Here is a 17,483-nt window from a genome sequence, read left to right on the forward strand (position 1 = left end):
TCTAAAAGGTTCTTGAAATATCTACCATATGATATAAATATGTACATTGGTTTTTCCTAGAACTATGTATGAATAAATATCACAAAGAAAAAAAGATCTAGAAATATTTTAGAAGAGTCATAGATTTAAGGAATTCTAGAGAATTCTTTTAGATAAGAATAAACCAAGAAATATAGCTAGATATTTAGAATCTAAGAATAATCTAGAGAGATCCTTTTGCTTGGGCTCCAAGGATCTCATGCCTATAAATAGGGGATGGAGCTCCATTTGTAAGCCAAGCAAACAAGGAGAGGAAGAAAGAAAACAAGAAAGTTAGAGAGGAACTTTGAGTAAAAAGCGAGTGAAAGAGTATTCTCTCCAAAAGTGTTCATCTTTGTAAGTTCTTAATAAAAGTTTATTTCTTCAAAAAATGTTGTCTCTCTTCCTTTTATGTCAATTTCTTCAACAAACTTGGTATAACCTTTGTAGACCAACATATCCACAATCTTATTCCAAAGTATCTAAACATGAGAAAAATGTAAAGAAAGAAAAGAGGTTCAAGTGCCCAAGTAAGTTTTTTAACGGCACAAAAAGGTATATAAATGTTTGATTATATTACAAATTCGGCCCCATCCAGTGATTTGAAGAATGTTAGAATTTAATCTATATGATTTTAAAAGTTAGAAATTAGTTTTTATGATTTGATAAAACCTTACAAATAATTCCTATGGTTTGATAAAATACTCATAAATAGTCCCTATTGTAAAGACTATTTATTAATGTTTTACTAAATCATAAGGATTAAATTCTAATTATAAATCAAATGGTCTAAATTTTAACTTTCTCTAAACTATAAAGACTAAATTTTCAATTTAACCTATATATTTTATTTAACCTAAATAATTTTATTTTTATTCTTATTTATTAATTCATGGCATATAATTATATAATTAAAAAAATGATTATAAGGAGTAGCTCACACGTTGAAAGCTCATGAACCTTGACTTCATGATCATGCATCACAAACCCTTTTTCTAGAACCATGCTTATTCAGTGTTGGCTAAGTTCACGTAGAAAATGTTTAAACTCGATGAAAAAAAAATAAATTCATGCAGAAACGTTTTCGAAAGCTAAATTGTGTTCTTAATTTTTTTTTAAAAAACATAATCTTAAAAAGAAAAGGTTCAATTATTTATTATTAATTTACTTTTCTTTACTATTGTAATTGTAAATAACTTTGAGCTTTATAAATTTAGTCCATGAACTTTGAAGTTTATATTTATTTGATTCAGTTTAGGTCTTCTTTTGTAAACATTTAGATTTTGGTTTTTAGTTTTTAAAAATTAAGCTTATAAATACCTTTTCTACCTCTAAATTTCTTGCTTTGTCATCTATATCAATGTTCAGAAAAACCAAGCTAAGTTGGCTAAATTATAAAATAAAATGTTTTTGAATTTTGTACTTTATGTCAAAAATATCTTTGACTTTTAAAAGTATCAAAAAATTTCTTAAACTTTTAAAAAGAGCTAAAAATATTCCCTTATCGTTAGTTTTAATTAGAAATTGTTAGTGTTTTATTTAAAAAATACATGATATACATTTATTGTTAGTTTGTGAATAGAAAATGTTAATACCTTGTTACACAAAAAAAAAATAACTCTAAAATTAAAATATATATATATAAATGCTCCTACCATTAGTAGTTATTAATTTTTTTGAAGTTTTTTTAGTTTGAAAAGAATCATATTTAAAACCAATTTTTTAGATATCTTTTTTTCATATCGATACTCTCATTTTTCTCTCATTTATTCAATTCTAACACCAATAACATCAAAATAAAAACCAAAATGCTATAACATAAAATCCTACAAAATCTCACAAAATTCTAAACTCAAAATCTCCCCTTGAGACTTACCGAAATGATAACTACCAAATACAATATATGTATTATACTAACACACACTCAACTATTAACTTATAACCTCTTTAAGTCCTAAGATCCCTTAGTGGTTTCATTATTGTTTTTCTTTTTGTTATAATCTATATACCTTACCAGAAGTGGGTAGTTATATTTATTTATTTTAGATAAATAAATGTCAAACAATTAACAAAAAGAGAAATAAGAAGGTATTAAAAAAGAGATTTGAAAAAAAAAATAGGTAAAATAGGAAAATAAAAGAGTATTAACAGTTCTCGTTAATATATTACCTCTAAAAGTATTTTTGAACTTTTTTTTAGTTTAAGGGTATATCTAGAAGTTTTGAAAGTTCATGAGTAACTCTATCGCAATACACTAACAAATTTCATCTAAAACTAATGACAAAATTATTTTTGAACTCTTTTTAGAAGTTCAAAATATTTCGATACAAATTACAAAGTTTAAGAATATTTTATATATATATGTATTACTTTTTAGAAACGTGTTTTTTCCTTAAAAAATTGGCTAAGAAATCAACTTTTTAACTTAACAAAAATGCAAACTATATTAAGTTTATTTAAAGAAAATAAACTTAATTTTAGAAAATAAAAAATCAAATGAGTAGGCCCCAAAAATTGAAAGTCTAATATTCCATTAAATATAGCATATCAATTAATTTTAGAAGACTTTAAATTTGTCAAGGACCATTAAATAAAAACTTAAAAATTTTGAGACATATTAAACACCACTAAAATTATAGAACCAAATAGATACAAACTTCAAAATTCAAAGATTAAACTTATAATTTAACACCAATGAAACTAGAATTTACAAATTTTGTACATCAATTCAAACATCTCTTTTTATTATAATATAACTTTCGAAATACTAAAAAAAAAAAGTAAAAAGAAAAATTCTAAAGTAAATTATAAAAAACAACATTGATACTTCGAAATACATTTAGTTTAATTTCTACAAAATTTAGAACATATATATTTTTGTTTATTGGTGATAATAAAACCCATCCATTAATAGAAATATCAATAAAAATATCAATGAACATGTGACATATCTAGTTATGGTTTACTCAATAAATGGGAAAGCACGAGATAGCCAAGCATTGCATTTAAGAGGAAAAGAGAAAAGTCCTAAGCAATTGAAAATTCAAAAGATGAGATGGACAAGGATTGATACCCTATTTATTATTGCATAGACATTGACAATGATAAAGTTACAAAAGGCTTTAGCGTCAAGCTGAGAAGGAAAGTGACTCAGAATCTGCCCGCTAGCAGAAGCAAAGACTTTGAAGTTCAAAGAAAGTGACTAGCCATTTGCCAACAACTTACAAAAATAGCACAAAATGTTTGGCATTGAAATTTACCATTTGTGATGCATTCTTCAATTATTTCATTTTTGTGCATGTTCATTAGAGTTTCAATAACGTATGTTAATCATCAGTTGGTCAACATCATATGCAAAATCTATGCCAAAATCGAATGTTTTAGTCGGTTTTGCATCTATAAAACCAACAACTACATGTTATTATTTGGCATTTTTTATATATATATTCTAAATGTCTAAACCAACTTATGCACACCTTCACTTATCTCAAGAGACAATCCATCTAACCCTGCAATATTGGGATATCACGGAAACTAATAACATATTAAATCCTAGGTAAGTAGCCATCCTGAATTGAATCCATGACCACATATTAAATCCTAGGTAAGTAGCCATCCTGAATTGAATCCATGACCTCTTAGCCATTTATCAAGATAATGTCCCCTATCAGCAACTTCAAGTTATACCTACCAACCAACAACAATTCGACTGTTTTAGGGCGATCAATTCGACATTCAAACTTTTGTGCACCCCTATCATCCAACTTTGGATTATTTCTATTTAGTCTTGCATCTGACAAATCATGACATGCCCAATAATCTATCCATCTATCTTCCATATATCATGCCAATTTGGTGGAAATTTACCTACTAAACATATCACATCAATCAACTATTTGTTGATAGTGTTAATGATGTGGTCTAAATACTCGAAACAAAAGTATATTACATTGTCAAATGAAGGTACTGTGCAGTCAGATGAATCAAAAATACCAGTGAATTGAGAGGCAACTACTCTAATTTGATATAATATTGATCTATACAAATATAATTTTTTTAAAACAAAATCGAAAGGTTATAATTGTAACTAAACATGGACAGTCATAGCTATTCAGGAATACTCGGGAGGAGCTAAATGACACATAATCAAAACTTCATTGCCTGGCAGAACAATCTCTTTCTCCAAAAATGATGGAAAAAATAAGTTGCAAAATTTATGGGGGTTATTCAAATTGAGTGAGGAAAAAGGGAAAAATTACGTACTGCTCTTGCTTATCAAGAAGCTGCAACTAATGGAATGTAGAAGAAAATCGATGGAATCAATCTGAAGTTGCTTCTTGGCCTGCAGGAAGAAAGTTGGCTTGAGTTGATTCTAAACAATATTCTTTGTTTTTGTTTGACACAACAATTTCGATCAATTTTTTACACTATATGTTGATCTCAACGTTTCCATATTCGCCCCTGCTGCTTCTGTTCTTGAATCCGCCTGCATCGTTAATTAAGATGATTGATTCTTAAGTGAAATGAGGTATAGATCATTTAAAGTAATGTGATGTTAATCATTAAAATCATAAGATTGATGCTACAAAATTAATACAATGACAAAAAATCACTGATTTTTTTATTCTTTTTCTTTTTATTTTGGAAACATTTATGGAATGATCGGAACAAAGAGTGGAGTTAAGTATGTGGAGATGTTTCGCCGTTGGACTCACAGTATAAAGTGCTAATAAGTCATATAATTGATGTTTATTAGTCATGGATCTACAAACTCCTTGAACAATGCATGCCCTTAGTAAAAGAACTATCTATAGTAGGTGACATTTACGATTTGAACCATTCTCCATCGTGGTCCAGGTGGTCCATCACAAACTCTAATCAATAAAAACTAATTGGTTATTTCTCTTTCTTCTTTTAAGATAAGTTGACAAGCATACTAAAATGCCACTAAAATTAAAGAAAATAGTATACTCAGGTAAGTATGCTATAAAACAATAATCTAGACGAGTGGTACTCTCATGAATCACGTAAATCTATAAATGTCCAACAAACAATATAAATCACAAGTGACACTGAAACTATTTCCTTTGAAATACACTGCCTTTTGCTGATACTTCAAAAGCTTAAAGTGGAAAGAATTTGAACAATGGCAATCTCGAAGCAATCAATTATCAACTAAAAAGGTTGATTATCATTTTAGTCCTCCTAAATTTTCGTTTTAAACCATTTGGTCCCTTTTTTTATGGCCTCTTTACTTTTAACAAGAAAAATTTTTTTATGCATAGATGAAAAGGATGATAAACGTTCAAAGATACAACTTTCCGAAGAAAAAAAAAAGAAACCAACCAGAAAGATATTTGGTCCCAAAGCTTTCATTTATTTAATTTTTGGCCTTTTGGTCTCCAATGTGGATTATCTAATGCTAATGAAAAAGTTGAGACTAACGAGACACCATGCCAGCTTCAACGTAATGTCAGGTCAGTTTATTCTATTGATGAACTATAATTAATATCAGAAATTAAGTTATAATAAAAGCACATAGACTGAAATAAAAGAAAGGAAAAAGGAAAGACATGGACCTACATGCTGAAAATAACAGAGTAAACAAGCTAGAATTAATTCAAATTGAAAGAGACCAAGAGAGAATAAAAATGAAACAGTTGCAAAGGTTAGAGAGAGAGAGAGAATAGAGAATCACCTTTGATGCTCTTTAGAACGTCTTATAAATTCTGTTGGAATGTCACATCCTTTATATGATTCTAGTACTTGTCTGATGTCAGCTGGACTATTTCGTGCCACAACTGCATAATCAATTAAATGCTCATACGTTTTTGACAAGAAACCAAATTTGTGCTAACCAAACAAAATCATCCCTAGTAAAGAATTCTCATCATAATCATTGCAAGATCAGAATGCTTACATTCAAGAAATGGTATAAAATCAAGAAGAGCTGTATCATCTGTCTCGCACTTCCATGGCTTTATTGGAACAGAGTTTTCTGGTTGTAGACTACTATCAAATGCATGGCCACTCAAATAAAGAATCTTCCTGGGATCCCTGTTAAGCTTCGACAAGTCCTGTTTTTTTTATTTTTGGAAAATAAACAAAGAAAAGGTGCATTATACAAATGAATAAAATTCGAATGCATTACCTTACCGTATTAGTATATTGATGATATACTAATGCATTACCTTACCGTATTAGTATTCGAATGCATTACCTTACCGTATTAGTATTCGAATACATTACCTTACCGTATTAGTATATTGATCGCCCTTTTTTCAATTTATAATTTTTCATCTTTTTCATCCAAAGGAATTACAAGAAAGTTCTCTGACGTGCAAGGAAAATATAATTTAAATGACTGTAATACAGTGTTAGGTACTAGATAATTAATATGGAGTTAGGGCTATAAGGGTAATTAGATAAAGAGTCAATTTCTAATAGTCAGTTACTGAAGGTGGTTATAAATAGGAGGGTGGGTGTGGGGGCAGGTTACTTTGTAGAATGATCTAGGGCTTGAGCGAGTACACTCAAGAGGGAGTATCCAAGTTTCTTAATACTCGTATTTCTTCCTAATATTTCAATGTATTAAAATCTTGTTCTTGTTGGGAAGTATCCCAACAATAATGTAGATGAGCAAAACTTTGGGGGGAAATTTCTAATGATACAGAGGTATCGTACTCCCTTTGTTCACACTACAACTTTGCCTACATAAATTATATTTAAAGGTAGTAGATCCTACCTCATTTTCGGAAGATACTGATGTGGCAATCAATTAATGGGAGTAGTACCCGTACTATCAAACTTGGGTGTAATCAGGCTGAACCCAACTTTTGCAGCCCAGCCACATGGCTCAATTTTATGTTGCCACGTGGCAAGCCCCCCCCCATTCTGCTCTTTTTAATATATATATATATACATACATACATACCATTTTTTCAGTTTTTTTTCCCTTCATCTTTTCATTCATTTTCTTTGCCTTACTTCTCCGTTTGAGGAATAAAGTTTTCTTTTTTATCTTTGACAATATCAATTTCATTATTAATTTTATGAAATTTAATTTCTTTTCTCATATACACTAGTCCATTTACTTTCAATTAATCAATTGAAAGTTGTGACTTAAAATAACAGTGTGAAAACGCGTTTCATGACCTAGCTAACAGAAATTTCATAATCAATTTCATCTTTTATTTTATAATTTGTACATATCTTTTTATTTTTCTTTTCTCATCCACACAAAACAGGAAAATAAATGAGAAGATAAAAGAGAGGGAAAAAAACAGATAAAAGAAAAAGTGAAAAAGTGAAAAAGAAAAAAGGAAAAAAAAATGAAAAACTGAAAAATATTATCCTAAAGACTCCCATGAATGCAAAATTGTAAGATCCAAATATCTAGAAAAGAATTTATCGGAGAATAAAAAATGCTCTCATCCATAACATACTCTGTAATGCTTTCCATTCTCATACTTCGTAGCTGCTCTTGACAACCTATATCGTATGCAATGCTTGGGATCCAACCTATCAATGACTGGATCAACATACTGCAACAGCAAAACAAAATAAATAGATCTTTCTTGTGATTAAGATTTATAAACGTGGCATTCAAGTTTAAGATGAAAAGAGAATATAAACTACCATATTGGATTGATCAGAGTATATAACAATTTCATAAAATTGGGCAAGATGTTCCAAGAAAGCATCAACTCCAGGTCTTTTGAACGTCTGCCAGCCTCTTTCTCGCTTTATAAGCAAAAAGAATACGTTGTTACAACCAATGAAAAGATACCTAGACAAGTCTATGTTATCATCAAGTACAAGCATAAAAGATAAACATCTTAAATAAAATTATTCAAGAAGAGTTTATTGATAAAAATCAAAAAGAGATTTCAATGAAATGAAAAAAAAATGAAACTCATAGGAAAAAGCTAGTCAAATGCTTACTTTTATGGAAAGAGAAAATGCAATTCAACAAATTCACTAATAAAAATAACATGATTTTAGCTAAGAAAATGGCTCACGGAGAAGAAAGTAGATATGATCAAAAAGGAAGACATAAAGAAAAGGCCAAAACCGCAACCCAAGCCAGTCATAAAGATAAAAACAAAAAATTATGAGGGCATCAAGAAACCTTATGTTCAATATTAGGCTTACCGTCCAATCAGAGTACACTAGCGTCTCATTTAGATCTAGAACAAGCGTAAACACGTGTCGTTCCATGGGATGCAAATCTGGAAGAAGCATTTCCGCATTGGGTTCAGTATAACCCTACAATGAGCAAGGAACTTATGGTCAGAGATAAGTGACTCTACCGAGGCTGATAAACATCCAATATGTATGTTAAATTGAAACATCGTACGCACTTTAACTTGTTCTTCAATTGTCTTCCTCAAATTCAAGTAAACATCAACGAGTTTTGCAGGTACTGCAACAAAAGGTTCTTTTTGTCAACTAATTATACTACGAGTTACAGTTTCCATATAGTAAGCATAAAATAGTAAATAGCACCATTTACAATATATTTGCAACTCTTTACTTTGTCAAGTCAGATGTGCAGCATTTGAAAATGTGCATACGTGCAAAAGCATCAAAGGAACCTTGGTGAAGGCAAGACCTTCTCCATCAAGCATAACCTAAGCATGCACTACCAGGCACAGCAGCTGAGGCATCGAAGCACACATTTTGAATTTCCTTCCTTAGAAGATAAAATTTAGGGCTCACGATTATAAAATTTAACAGAGAAAGAGAGAGATGATCTTTGGCCTCTCATTGTGCTCTCCAGTCGAACAAGCAGCAGACTGTAGTGCAACCCCCAACCCCAAAAAAAAAAAAAACAAAAACAAAACAAATTCTTTAATTGCCTTCCCCAAACCATAAATCCTCATCTTGAGACTCTAACCTCACTTGTTTTCTACAGTGTGAATCTATGAAGCACGGACACTTTATATTAGAAGTGGTATCAGTGTCGGACACGAATTCGTCCAGACAGGCTGGGGACACGCCAACTTATGTGTCCTTTGTTTTTTTTTAATTTTGGACACGTTGGGACATGGTGAAGAATCTTCATGGACACGCCGAACAGAAAAATTAAAGAGGAAATGGTTTGAAATTGGGCCCAAATTAAAAGTCCAATACCTTTCTTTTTTAAAGAACATAAGAAGACCATAAAATCTAAATTCTGAATTAAATAGAATATAAACCTTTCAACTCCACGTCTCCTCTCCACCTCCCTCCCTGTCGTGCACCTCACAGAAAACAGCAGTCCAAACGTCACAACCCATTTGATTCAACCTTCTCAGTCTCGGGTTTTCTCACCGGAGCAGAAGGTGCCGCCGACGCCACCTGATTGACGCCGTTCCGTGCTCGCCGGCCACCACTGCTTGCTCAACGTGGTCGTTGCTCATCAGTTCTTCTTCCAAGTATGTATTATTATTTTATTTTACATTTTTACCCACCAATGCCGCTGCTTATCAGTAAATTAGTAATCAACTTTCAAGTTTCAACTTCAAGGATGTATTATTATTTTTAAATGTTGGACATACATTGATTTGTACATCTCCAAACTATAATGGTTAGACAGTTGACATGTTATGCTTTTTTTAGCGGAAGACATTTAATATTTTATGTTAAATTTACATATATTATAAAAAACAATAATAAAAAAATAGTGTATCCACAACGTGTCCATATCCTAGTATCTTAGAAATTGACGTATCGTCATGTCCTGTCATATCCATGTCTGTGTCCATGCTTCATAGGTGTGAATAAGTTCCAAAGAGTTATCGTGCTCAAGTAGCCGGTAGGTAGCCGGTAGGGTTTTCAAGTTCATTTTAGTTATCTTATTTAGTTTCCAATTGGAAAAATTTTCTATAATCACTTATAGCTGTTGGGGTTTCCCCTAATTCCATTCATCAATGGAATACTTCTCATCTAAAAAGTTATCCAAAATCAAACCGTAAATGGTCTTCATCATAAGATTTACATCATGCAAAGAGCAAGCATTTGAATTGGAAAGGTCAATAAGAAAAAAAGGTTTGTTCTTCTACCTGTCATTATTGTGGAGTAGAGCATGGCCTGAACTTTCTGCAAAAGAAAAATAATGATGAAAAGTCATGCTTTGCACCACAAAATAAATGAAGCAGGATAAAGAGAGACGGGGAAGAAATATACACGTCTTAAATCACCCGATTGACCCAAAAACTTAATTTGATAGATGAAGGTAAATTTAATACCATATAATCTAACCGTCCCCTGCAAGGGTTTGAACACAAGACCTCTCCTAGACCACCTGCTCTGATACCATCTTAAATCACTAATTGACTCATAAGCTTAAGCTGATGGGTGAGGGTAGATTTAATATAATATCACCTAAGAGTAAGCATGCAACCTCGTTTGACACAAACAACTCAAAATAATTTCAACCACAAGTCAGTGAATGTGAATCTAGTGATTTGGAGTTGCACTATCCCCAAAAATCCCATAAACAGGCACTTATTAGTCCCCTAATGTTGTTACAAATTCGATCATGCTGGAGTGGGGTACATTGGAAAGAAAAAGAGTTAATTCGATAAAGAAAACAACTGAGATAGAAAAGAATTTGAATTTGGCTCATCGTCACACTTACATCAACCCCAGAGACATCGTCCGTGGCAGTATGGCTAGCAGATCGACGGAGAGCTTTTGCCTTCTCCTCAATTTCATCATAACTATAGGCTGAAAAACAAATCACCACGTCGTAAGTCCAATACACTCATGAAATTAAATCAGATAAAAACCAAATCAAATACCATCATGCTAAACAAGAGATAAGGAGTTAAAAAGAGGAAGGAAAAAAGTACCATAGCTGGCGTAACCAGCAACCGCAGTTGCACCTGTGAGAGCACCAATCAAACTATACTTGAGGAAATTCAAGGGCTTACTAGAGGAAGAAGAAGTGGTAGTAGGAGTAGTGGGTTGAGCATCAGGTGGAATCTGATCGGAGACGAGCTTCTGAGATGCATTGAGGGCATCTTTGGAAGGAGTGGAAGCGAGTTCGGAGCTCATAAGACGGCCATGGCGATTCTTCAGCAGGGAAATGAATCGGGATCGAAACAGAGGGGACATTCCGGAAGATTAGGGTTTAGATCAATTTTGTGTTCTAAATCTTTTTTCTGGTTTTGTCAAGTTTGAAAGTAGGGTTTTGGGAAAGAGAGAAGAGGACTACTTTGAAGTTGGAGGGGCTGTTTGGAAGTCGGTGTATGGTATACTCGATGAGGGTCTGGAAGCTGCTGGTGGAAAAAAAGGGGTGGGAAAGAAGAGGGTCTGGAAGCTGCTGTTTGGCTGCATACTTTCTTTTCGGAGGCAGTTTTTTATTTTTTAAAAAACAAAAGACACCAAGAAAAATCATTTTTTACCTAAACATTTAGGTCCATTTGATAAATTATGTCTTATGTTTTCGAATTTCTTGAGTTAGTTAATATGATTTGATTGTAGTCTATATTTAAAAAATAATTATTTTTAGATTTATGATCTAAACGGTATAAATTCTGAAAACAATTTCTTATGTTTTCGGTACATCCAGATTTTGAATTCAAAATTTTAAAATGTAGAATTATATTAAAAATGATAAAAACAATAACAATTATACTATTTCATGTTATAAACTCAATTATTATTTTTTTAATTTAAAATATTCTAATATATATAATATATTAATTAATAAAATAATAATTATACAAAACTTTGAATTCAAAATCTTGATGTACTAAAGTCAAATGGATTCTCCACATCACATATTATCAATATTATCAAATGGACGTCAAGACTGCCTTTCTTAATGGTAATCTTGAAGAGACCATCTATATGACTCAACCAGAGGGGTTCATAGTTGCAGATCAAGAGAAAAGAGTTTGCAAGCTTAATAGGTCTATTTATGGACTGCAACAAACATCTAGATCTTGGAACATCAGATTTGACACTGCGGTCAAATCGTTTGGCTTTGATCAGAACATTGATGAGCTTTGTGTATACAAAAAGATCATCAACAGCTCAGTAGCTTTCTTGATACCGTATGTGGATGATATCCTACTCATTGGGAATGATGTAGGGTATCTGACTGATATTAAGAAATGGCTAGCTGCCCAGTTCCAAATGAAAGATTTGGGTGAGGCACAATACGTTATAGGGATCCAGATTATTCGGGATCATAAGAACAAACGATTAGCCCTGTCTCAGGCACCATACATTGATCAAATGTTGATCAGGATGCATGATTCCTATTGGGGGTTTATTACCCTTCAGGTATGGAATTATTTTGTCTAAGGATCAATGTCCTAAGACACCTCAAGAGGTTGAGGAAATGAGACAGTTTCCCTATACTTCAGCTGTAGGAAGCTTGATGTATGCAATGTTGTGTACCAGACCGAACATTTTCTATGCAGTAGGGATTATCAGTCGGTATCAATCCAATCCAAGATTTGATCACTAGACGGCGGTCAAGACGATCCTCAAGTATCTTCGGAGAACGAGGGACTACATGCTCGTGTATGGAGATAAGGATTTAATCCTTATATGATACACGGACTTTGACTTTCAGACCAATAGATATTCTCGCAAATCGACATCGGGTCAGTTTTCACTCTGAATGAAGGGGCTGTAGTTTGGTGAAGCATCAAGCAAGAATGTATCGTATACTCCACTATGGAAGTCGAATATGTAGCCGCTTGTGAAACAGCTAAGTAGACTATTTGGCTGAGGAAATTTCTTTCCAATTTGGAAGTTGTTCCAAATATGGATTTACTTATCACTCTGTATTGTGATAACAGCGGGGCAGTGACAAATTCAAAGGAGCCTTAGGGTCATCGTCAGAGTAAGCATATAAAGCGAAAATACCACTTAATCAGAGAGATTATGTATCGCGGTGATGTGATAGTCACAATGATCACATCGGAGCACAACTTTGTTGATCCCTTTACAAATGCCCTCACAGCTAAAGTGTTCGAGGGTCACTTGGAGAGACTGGGTCTGCGGGACATGCGGCATCTTGTTTAGGGTAAGTGGGAGATGATATTGGGGTATTCCCTAGTTTATTGTATATTGTACATATTTTATATTGTATTGTACATTAGTCTCCTGAGGTATTAGAACAAGTGGGGGATTGTTGGGATTGGTATCTTAATTCTTCCGAAGTCTCATTGTTTGTAATGATAAACATTGTTTTATGAATAAAATAATTGTTATTTCATTTTGGCATTTACTCATATCCAATAAACAAAACTCCATGGTTATCGTATGTAAACTTAAATATGTATATGAGATATACAAGTGGATTCATGCCTTAAGTGATAACCTAAACTGATATGAGTAAATGCCAGATAAAATAACTCTTATTTTATTCATAACAATGTATATATATAACAAACTACAAGACTCCAGGAGAATTTCCTTCTGAATTCACTAAAGGTGGTGCTTTCTTTCAGGGTTCACCAGAGCTTGGTTTCCTTCGATATTCATTAGAGGTGGTGTTTTCCTTCGAAATTCACCAGAGGTTGTGTTTCTTTCGAGATTCACTAAAGGTGGTGTCTCATTCAAGGTTCACCAGAGGTTGTGGGTCCTACGGGATTTATTAGAGGTAGTGGGTATATTTAACTACAGTAGGATGAAATTCAGATATTCATATATATATATGTGTGTGTGTGTCCCATGGGGATTGAGTATTTTTTTATACTCACCATTTCTCATGTTTATGTTTCAGGTAAGGATAGGGACGCACCGATGAATAACAAAAGGAATCCATGAACGAGCCACTGGGGACCAGGTTTAATGTTTCCGCTCATGTTTTAAGAGTTTTTTTTTTTTTTTTTTTTTATGTTTTTAACTTTTGGTCTTGACATTTGAAACTTATCGTTCAAGATTTTTTTTCAGCCTTATTTATTTTCATTTATGACTTATGGGTACCCTATCATTTGATTTTAATATTTGAATTTAATGAAGATCTTTTAAGTTACCTTGTTTATTTAGCATTTATTTCACTATAAAAAGGATGTCATTTTAACTTCTATACATACATGCGTTTAGTAACGGCCTAGCTTGAGTCCTAGGAAGTCGGGTTATTACAGTTGGTATCAGAGCCCATGTTTTGGGTTATGTAGATTGACTTACTATGTAAGTCCTGATTGTCCCTATGGCCCATGAACGGATTCCTCGTCATCGCCAGGTATGTCTTACCAATTAAAAGTTTTATGGTAGTTGTGCATTAAAATATTTGTTTAGCTTAAATGCACTAGTTATATTCTAATATTAGGTCAGTGACTCGTTAGAAGTTATTATAAGCAGATTATTCAGGTACAACGCTACAAAAGGAGAAAAAAAATTATGAGGTCACTTGGCACTAGTTTATTTCATGGAAATTCTGTTAGAAATAAACAAATATATACCCCAGTTCAGAGATCTTAAAGGTTGATGAAACTATGTAGAGTTATGACAATGTAGGAATAAAGGTATTTAAATGTTTAAGCCAAGGAATGAAATTGTCTAGATAAGAATTCATTAAGGACTAGTGTTATGTTTTTTTATTGAGTAGTGCAATTGGTGTTAATATAAATAAATTCCTTCACAGGCCACGTACTCAAGTATAAGGTTAAAAGTTGTTTTATGGATAAGAAGGAGAAAAAGAAAAGACTATAGATTTATTAAAGGTTCCGAGATATTAAAACCAAATATTTTAAGAGGAATTTTGGAAAGGATTAATAAGTCATAATCATTTTGATAGTACTACGACTCGATGGACTAGGTAAAGTATGTGTAGTGATATGAAGGATTCTTTTGGAATATCTAGCTAAGTGGATGTCATTAAAGGAAACCAAAATAGTTGGACATGAGTTTAGACTTGGGGGGGTGGGGGGGATAAAGCAAAGTGTTATTTGTTTGGGTTGAGTACCTAGATTAATTAAATCCATAGCCTTATTGTGATGAGGAGATCAAAGTTGGACAAAATTGAACAAACGAAAGTCTTTTGGAGTTTAAAAGCTTGAAAATTGGTAAAGGAGAATTCTACCAGATGAAAATCCTTATGAGAGAGATAAGACTTATGGAGGTGTTAAGTAAAATATACTTTAGTAAAGAGATTATGTTCCACTTGGGAAGTGGAGAAAAAAAGTATCCAAGAAAGTTTACTCTTTTGGAAAAAGAAAGAAATTTAATGTGTTCAAAACTCCTAGTTAAGTATGGTTTGGAGGCATAATATGAGGGGCTACAAGGAATTTGTTTTAGTGTAAAAGAAAAATATCTCATTATCATATAGAATTTTAGGAGAATATGAGTTGGATGAAAAGATAACTTACATAAGTGATCGGTATAGAACTTTGTTTTAACACAAGAATCTGGTATCGAAATAAAAGGTTGAGAAGGGATAAGCTAAAATGGAGTTACTGATAACAATAGATGTTCAAGAACTATTGATATGGTATGTTGAGGCTTTATTAGTTAAGAAGTAAACCATTGAGAGCATTAGTAAGATTTAAGGGATTTTGACGTAGCGTGCAAGTTCGAAACATGAATTAGTAAGACTGTCAATTTGATTGAAAAAGGAAATTAATCCAGCTCGAGGTAGACAAAAGTGGTATATGCATAGAAGTAAGTAAGTTAGATCTTCTAATATCACTATTAGCATAAGGGATAGACTGGTAATAAAGTTAAGTTGATAACAAGAAGTTGCTATAGGTGGGCTTGGAGTAGTACATGATAGTATGTTTTCCCTTGCACGGGCAATGAATTAACTAGCTCTAAGGAGTACGAGTAATTCAAGCTATGACTTATGAATCAATGAGGTTTTATCGTAAAAACTAACTTTATGGGTCAATTACGGTTATTACGAGGTTATGGAAATGTGTTATCAATTGATTGATGCTTTAACATCCAGGGATTTTAAAAACTCATTTTTCAGAGGGAATTTTAGACACATCCGCAACAGGGTCTAAGTAAGGATATGTGATTGTTTTAAGGCTAAAGAATAATATGAGGATTGGCTCAAGCAGGTTTTATAGCCCATGACAGTATAGGGCCTCATGATGAGTTTCTCATGAATGTTAGACTTAATTAGATAGAGTTATTCTCATACATGTAGACCCTAAGAAAGACGTCACAGTCGGCGCTTCTAGAGTAAAAGCAGTTTTCATTTGACCATATTTGTTCTAGTATGTATCTTCAGATGACGCATTATATAGCATGCCCAATTTCTCCACTACACATATGAAGTTTTCCCTATGACAGAATGATAAGCTAAGATATATGTTTTAGTGGATAAGACTTTCTTAAGCTCACGACAATTTTCATAGTTTTCAACTTGAACATGTTAAAGTATTTTTGGTTTTCAACATCTTAAGTTTCATAGTTATATATGGAATGAGTTGTCACACCTCTTTTGATACTAGTTTCAGCTATGTCAAACAACGACCTTCGTTTTACATCTAGTTTTTGGAAGAGTCTCTAGTTAGCATTGGGTACTTTATTGGATTTTAGTACAACTTTTCACCCACAGATTGATGGTTTGGTCAGAAATAATGTTTGAATCAAACATTGGAGGATATGTTGTGCACTTGTGTGTTAGAGTTTTCAGGGAGTTGACATTCTCACCTGCATTTGATGGAATTCACATAATAACAGTTATCCGACTACCATTGGCATGTCGCCATTTGAAGTCCTCTATAGAAAGAGTTGCAGATCTCTTGTGTTTTGGAATGAGGTATAAGAGAGGAACTTGCTAGGACCTGCTAGTGCAAGCCACGAATGAGACAATACAGAAGATCAGAGCTCGTAGTAAACAACTTAGAGTAGACAGAAAAACTACGCCGACGTGAGACATAAGGACTTGGAATTTGAGACTGGTGATAAAGTGTTCTTAAAGGTGGCACCTAGGAAGGGTGTTCTGAAGTTTGGAAGGAAAGAGAAGCTGAGCCCGAGGTTCATTGGACCTTTCGAGGTCTTAGAGGGAATTGGTCTCGTAGCTTATCGATTGGCATTGCCTCCATCACTTTCTTCAGTTCATAATGTTTTCCATGTTTCGATGCTGAGAAAGTATGTGACAAATTCATCCTATTTAGTTGACTTTGAGCCATTGTAGTTGAATGACAACCTGAGCTACGAGGAGAAGCCTGTAGAAATTCTCGCCAGAGAGGTAAAGACATTGCACAGAAGGGAGATAGGATTTGTGAAAGTTTTGTGGCAGAATCATTAGTTCAAGGACGCTACCTAGGAGCGAGAGGATGAGATGATGGCCCATTATCCAGAGCTTTTTCAGGAATGAACTTTCAAGGACGAAAGTTCTTTAAGAAGGGAATAATGTAACATCTTGAAATCTTGTTTGTAATGTAATTTCAATATTTTGTAATATTCGAGATCATTTTTGAATTTTGAAAATTTAATTGGATTGCTAAGATTCAATTACTGAGAAAGTGATGTTTCAATTTATTTGTTTAATTAGAGAGAAA

General features: G+C 32.8%; 1 protein-coding gene and 1 long non-coding RNA gene across 2 annotated transcripts; one reads left to right on the plus strand and one right to left on the minus strand.

The window, feature by feature from the left end:
- Positions 1 to 276: 276 nt before the first annotated feature.
- On the plus strand, positions 277 to 3,437 carry LOC150033880 (uncharacterized). The gene is made up of 2 exons (XR_016532074.1): positions 277 to 375; positions 3,111 to 3,437. It is a non-coding gene; the product is annotated as an uncharacterized LOC150033880 (long non-coding RNA).
- A 581-nt stretch (positions 3,438 to 4,018) lies between these two features.
- TIM50 (Haloacid dehalogenase-like hydrolase (HAD) superfamily protein) lies at positions 4,019 to 11,282 on the minus strand. The gene is made up of 10 exons (XM_039041667.2): positions 10,857 to 11,282; positions 10,643 to 10,731; positions 10,065 to 10,101; positions 8,382 to 8,443; positions 8,173 to 8,286; positions 7,657 to 7,761; positions 7,464 to 7,562; positions 5,939 to 6,095; positions 5,717 to 5,819; positions 4,019 to 4,504 (listed from the first exon to the last, which is right to left on the minus strand). The coding sequence occupies exons 1-10, from the start codon at positions 11,119 to 11,121 to the stop codon at positions 4,459 to 4,461; spliced, it is 1,077 nt and encodes a 358-aa protein (XP_038897595.1). The 5' UTR covers positions 11,122 to 11,282; the 3' UTR covers positions 4,019 to 4,458.
- Between the last annotated feature and the right edge of the window lie 6,201 nt (positions 11,283 to 17,483).

This window comes from Benincasa hispida, chromosome 9 (assembly GCF_027475165.1).
Source record: "Benincasa hispida cultivar pf3 chromosome 9, pf3_genome.v1.1, whole genome shotgun sequence".
NCBI lineage: Eukaryota > Viridiplantae > Streptophyta > Magnoliopsida > Cucurbitales > Cucurbitaceae > Benincasa > Benincasa hispida.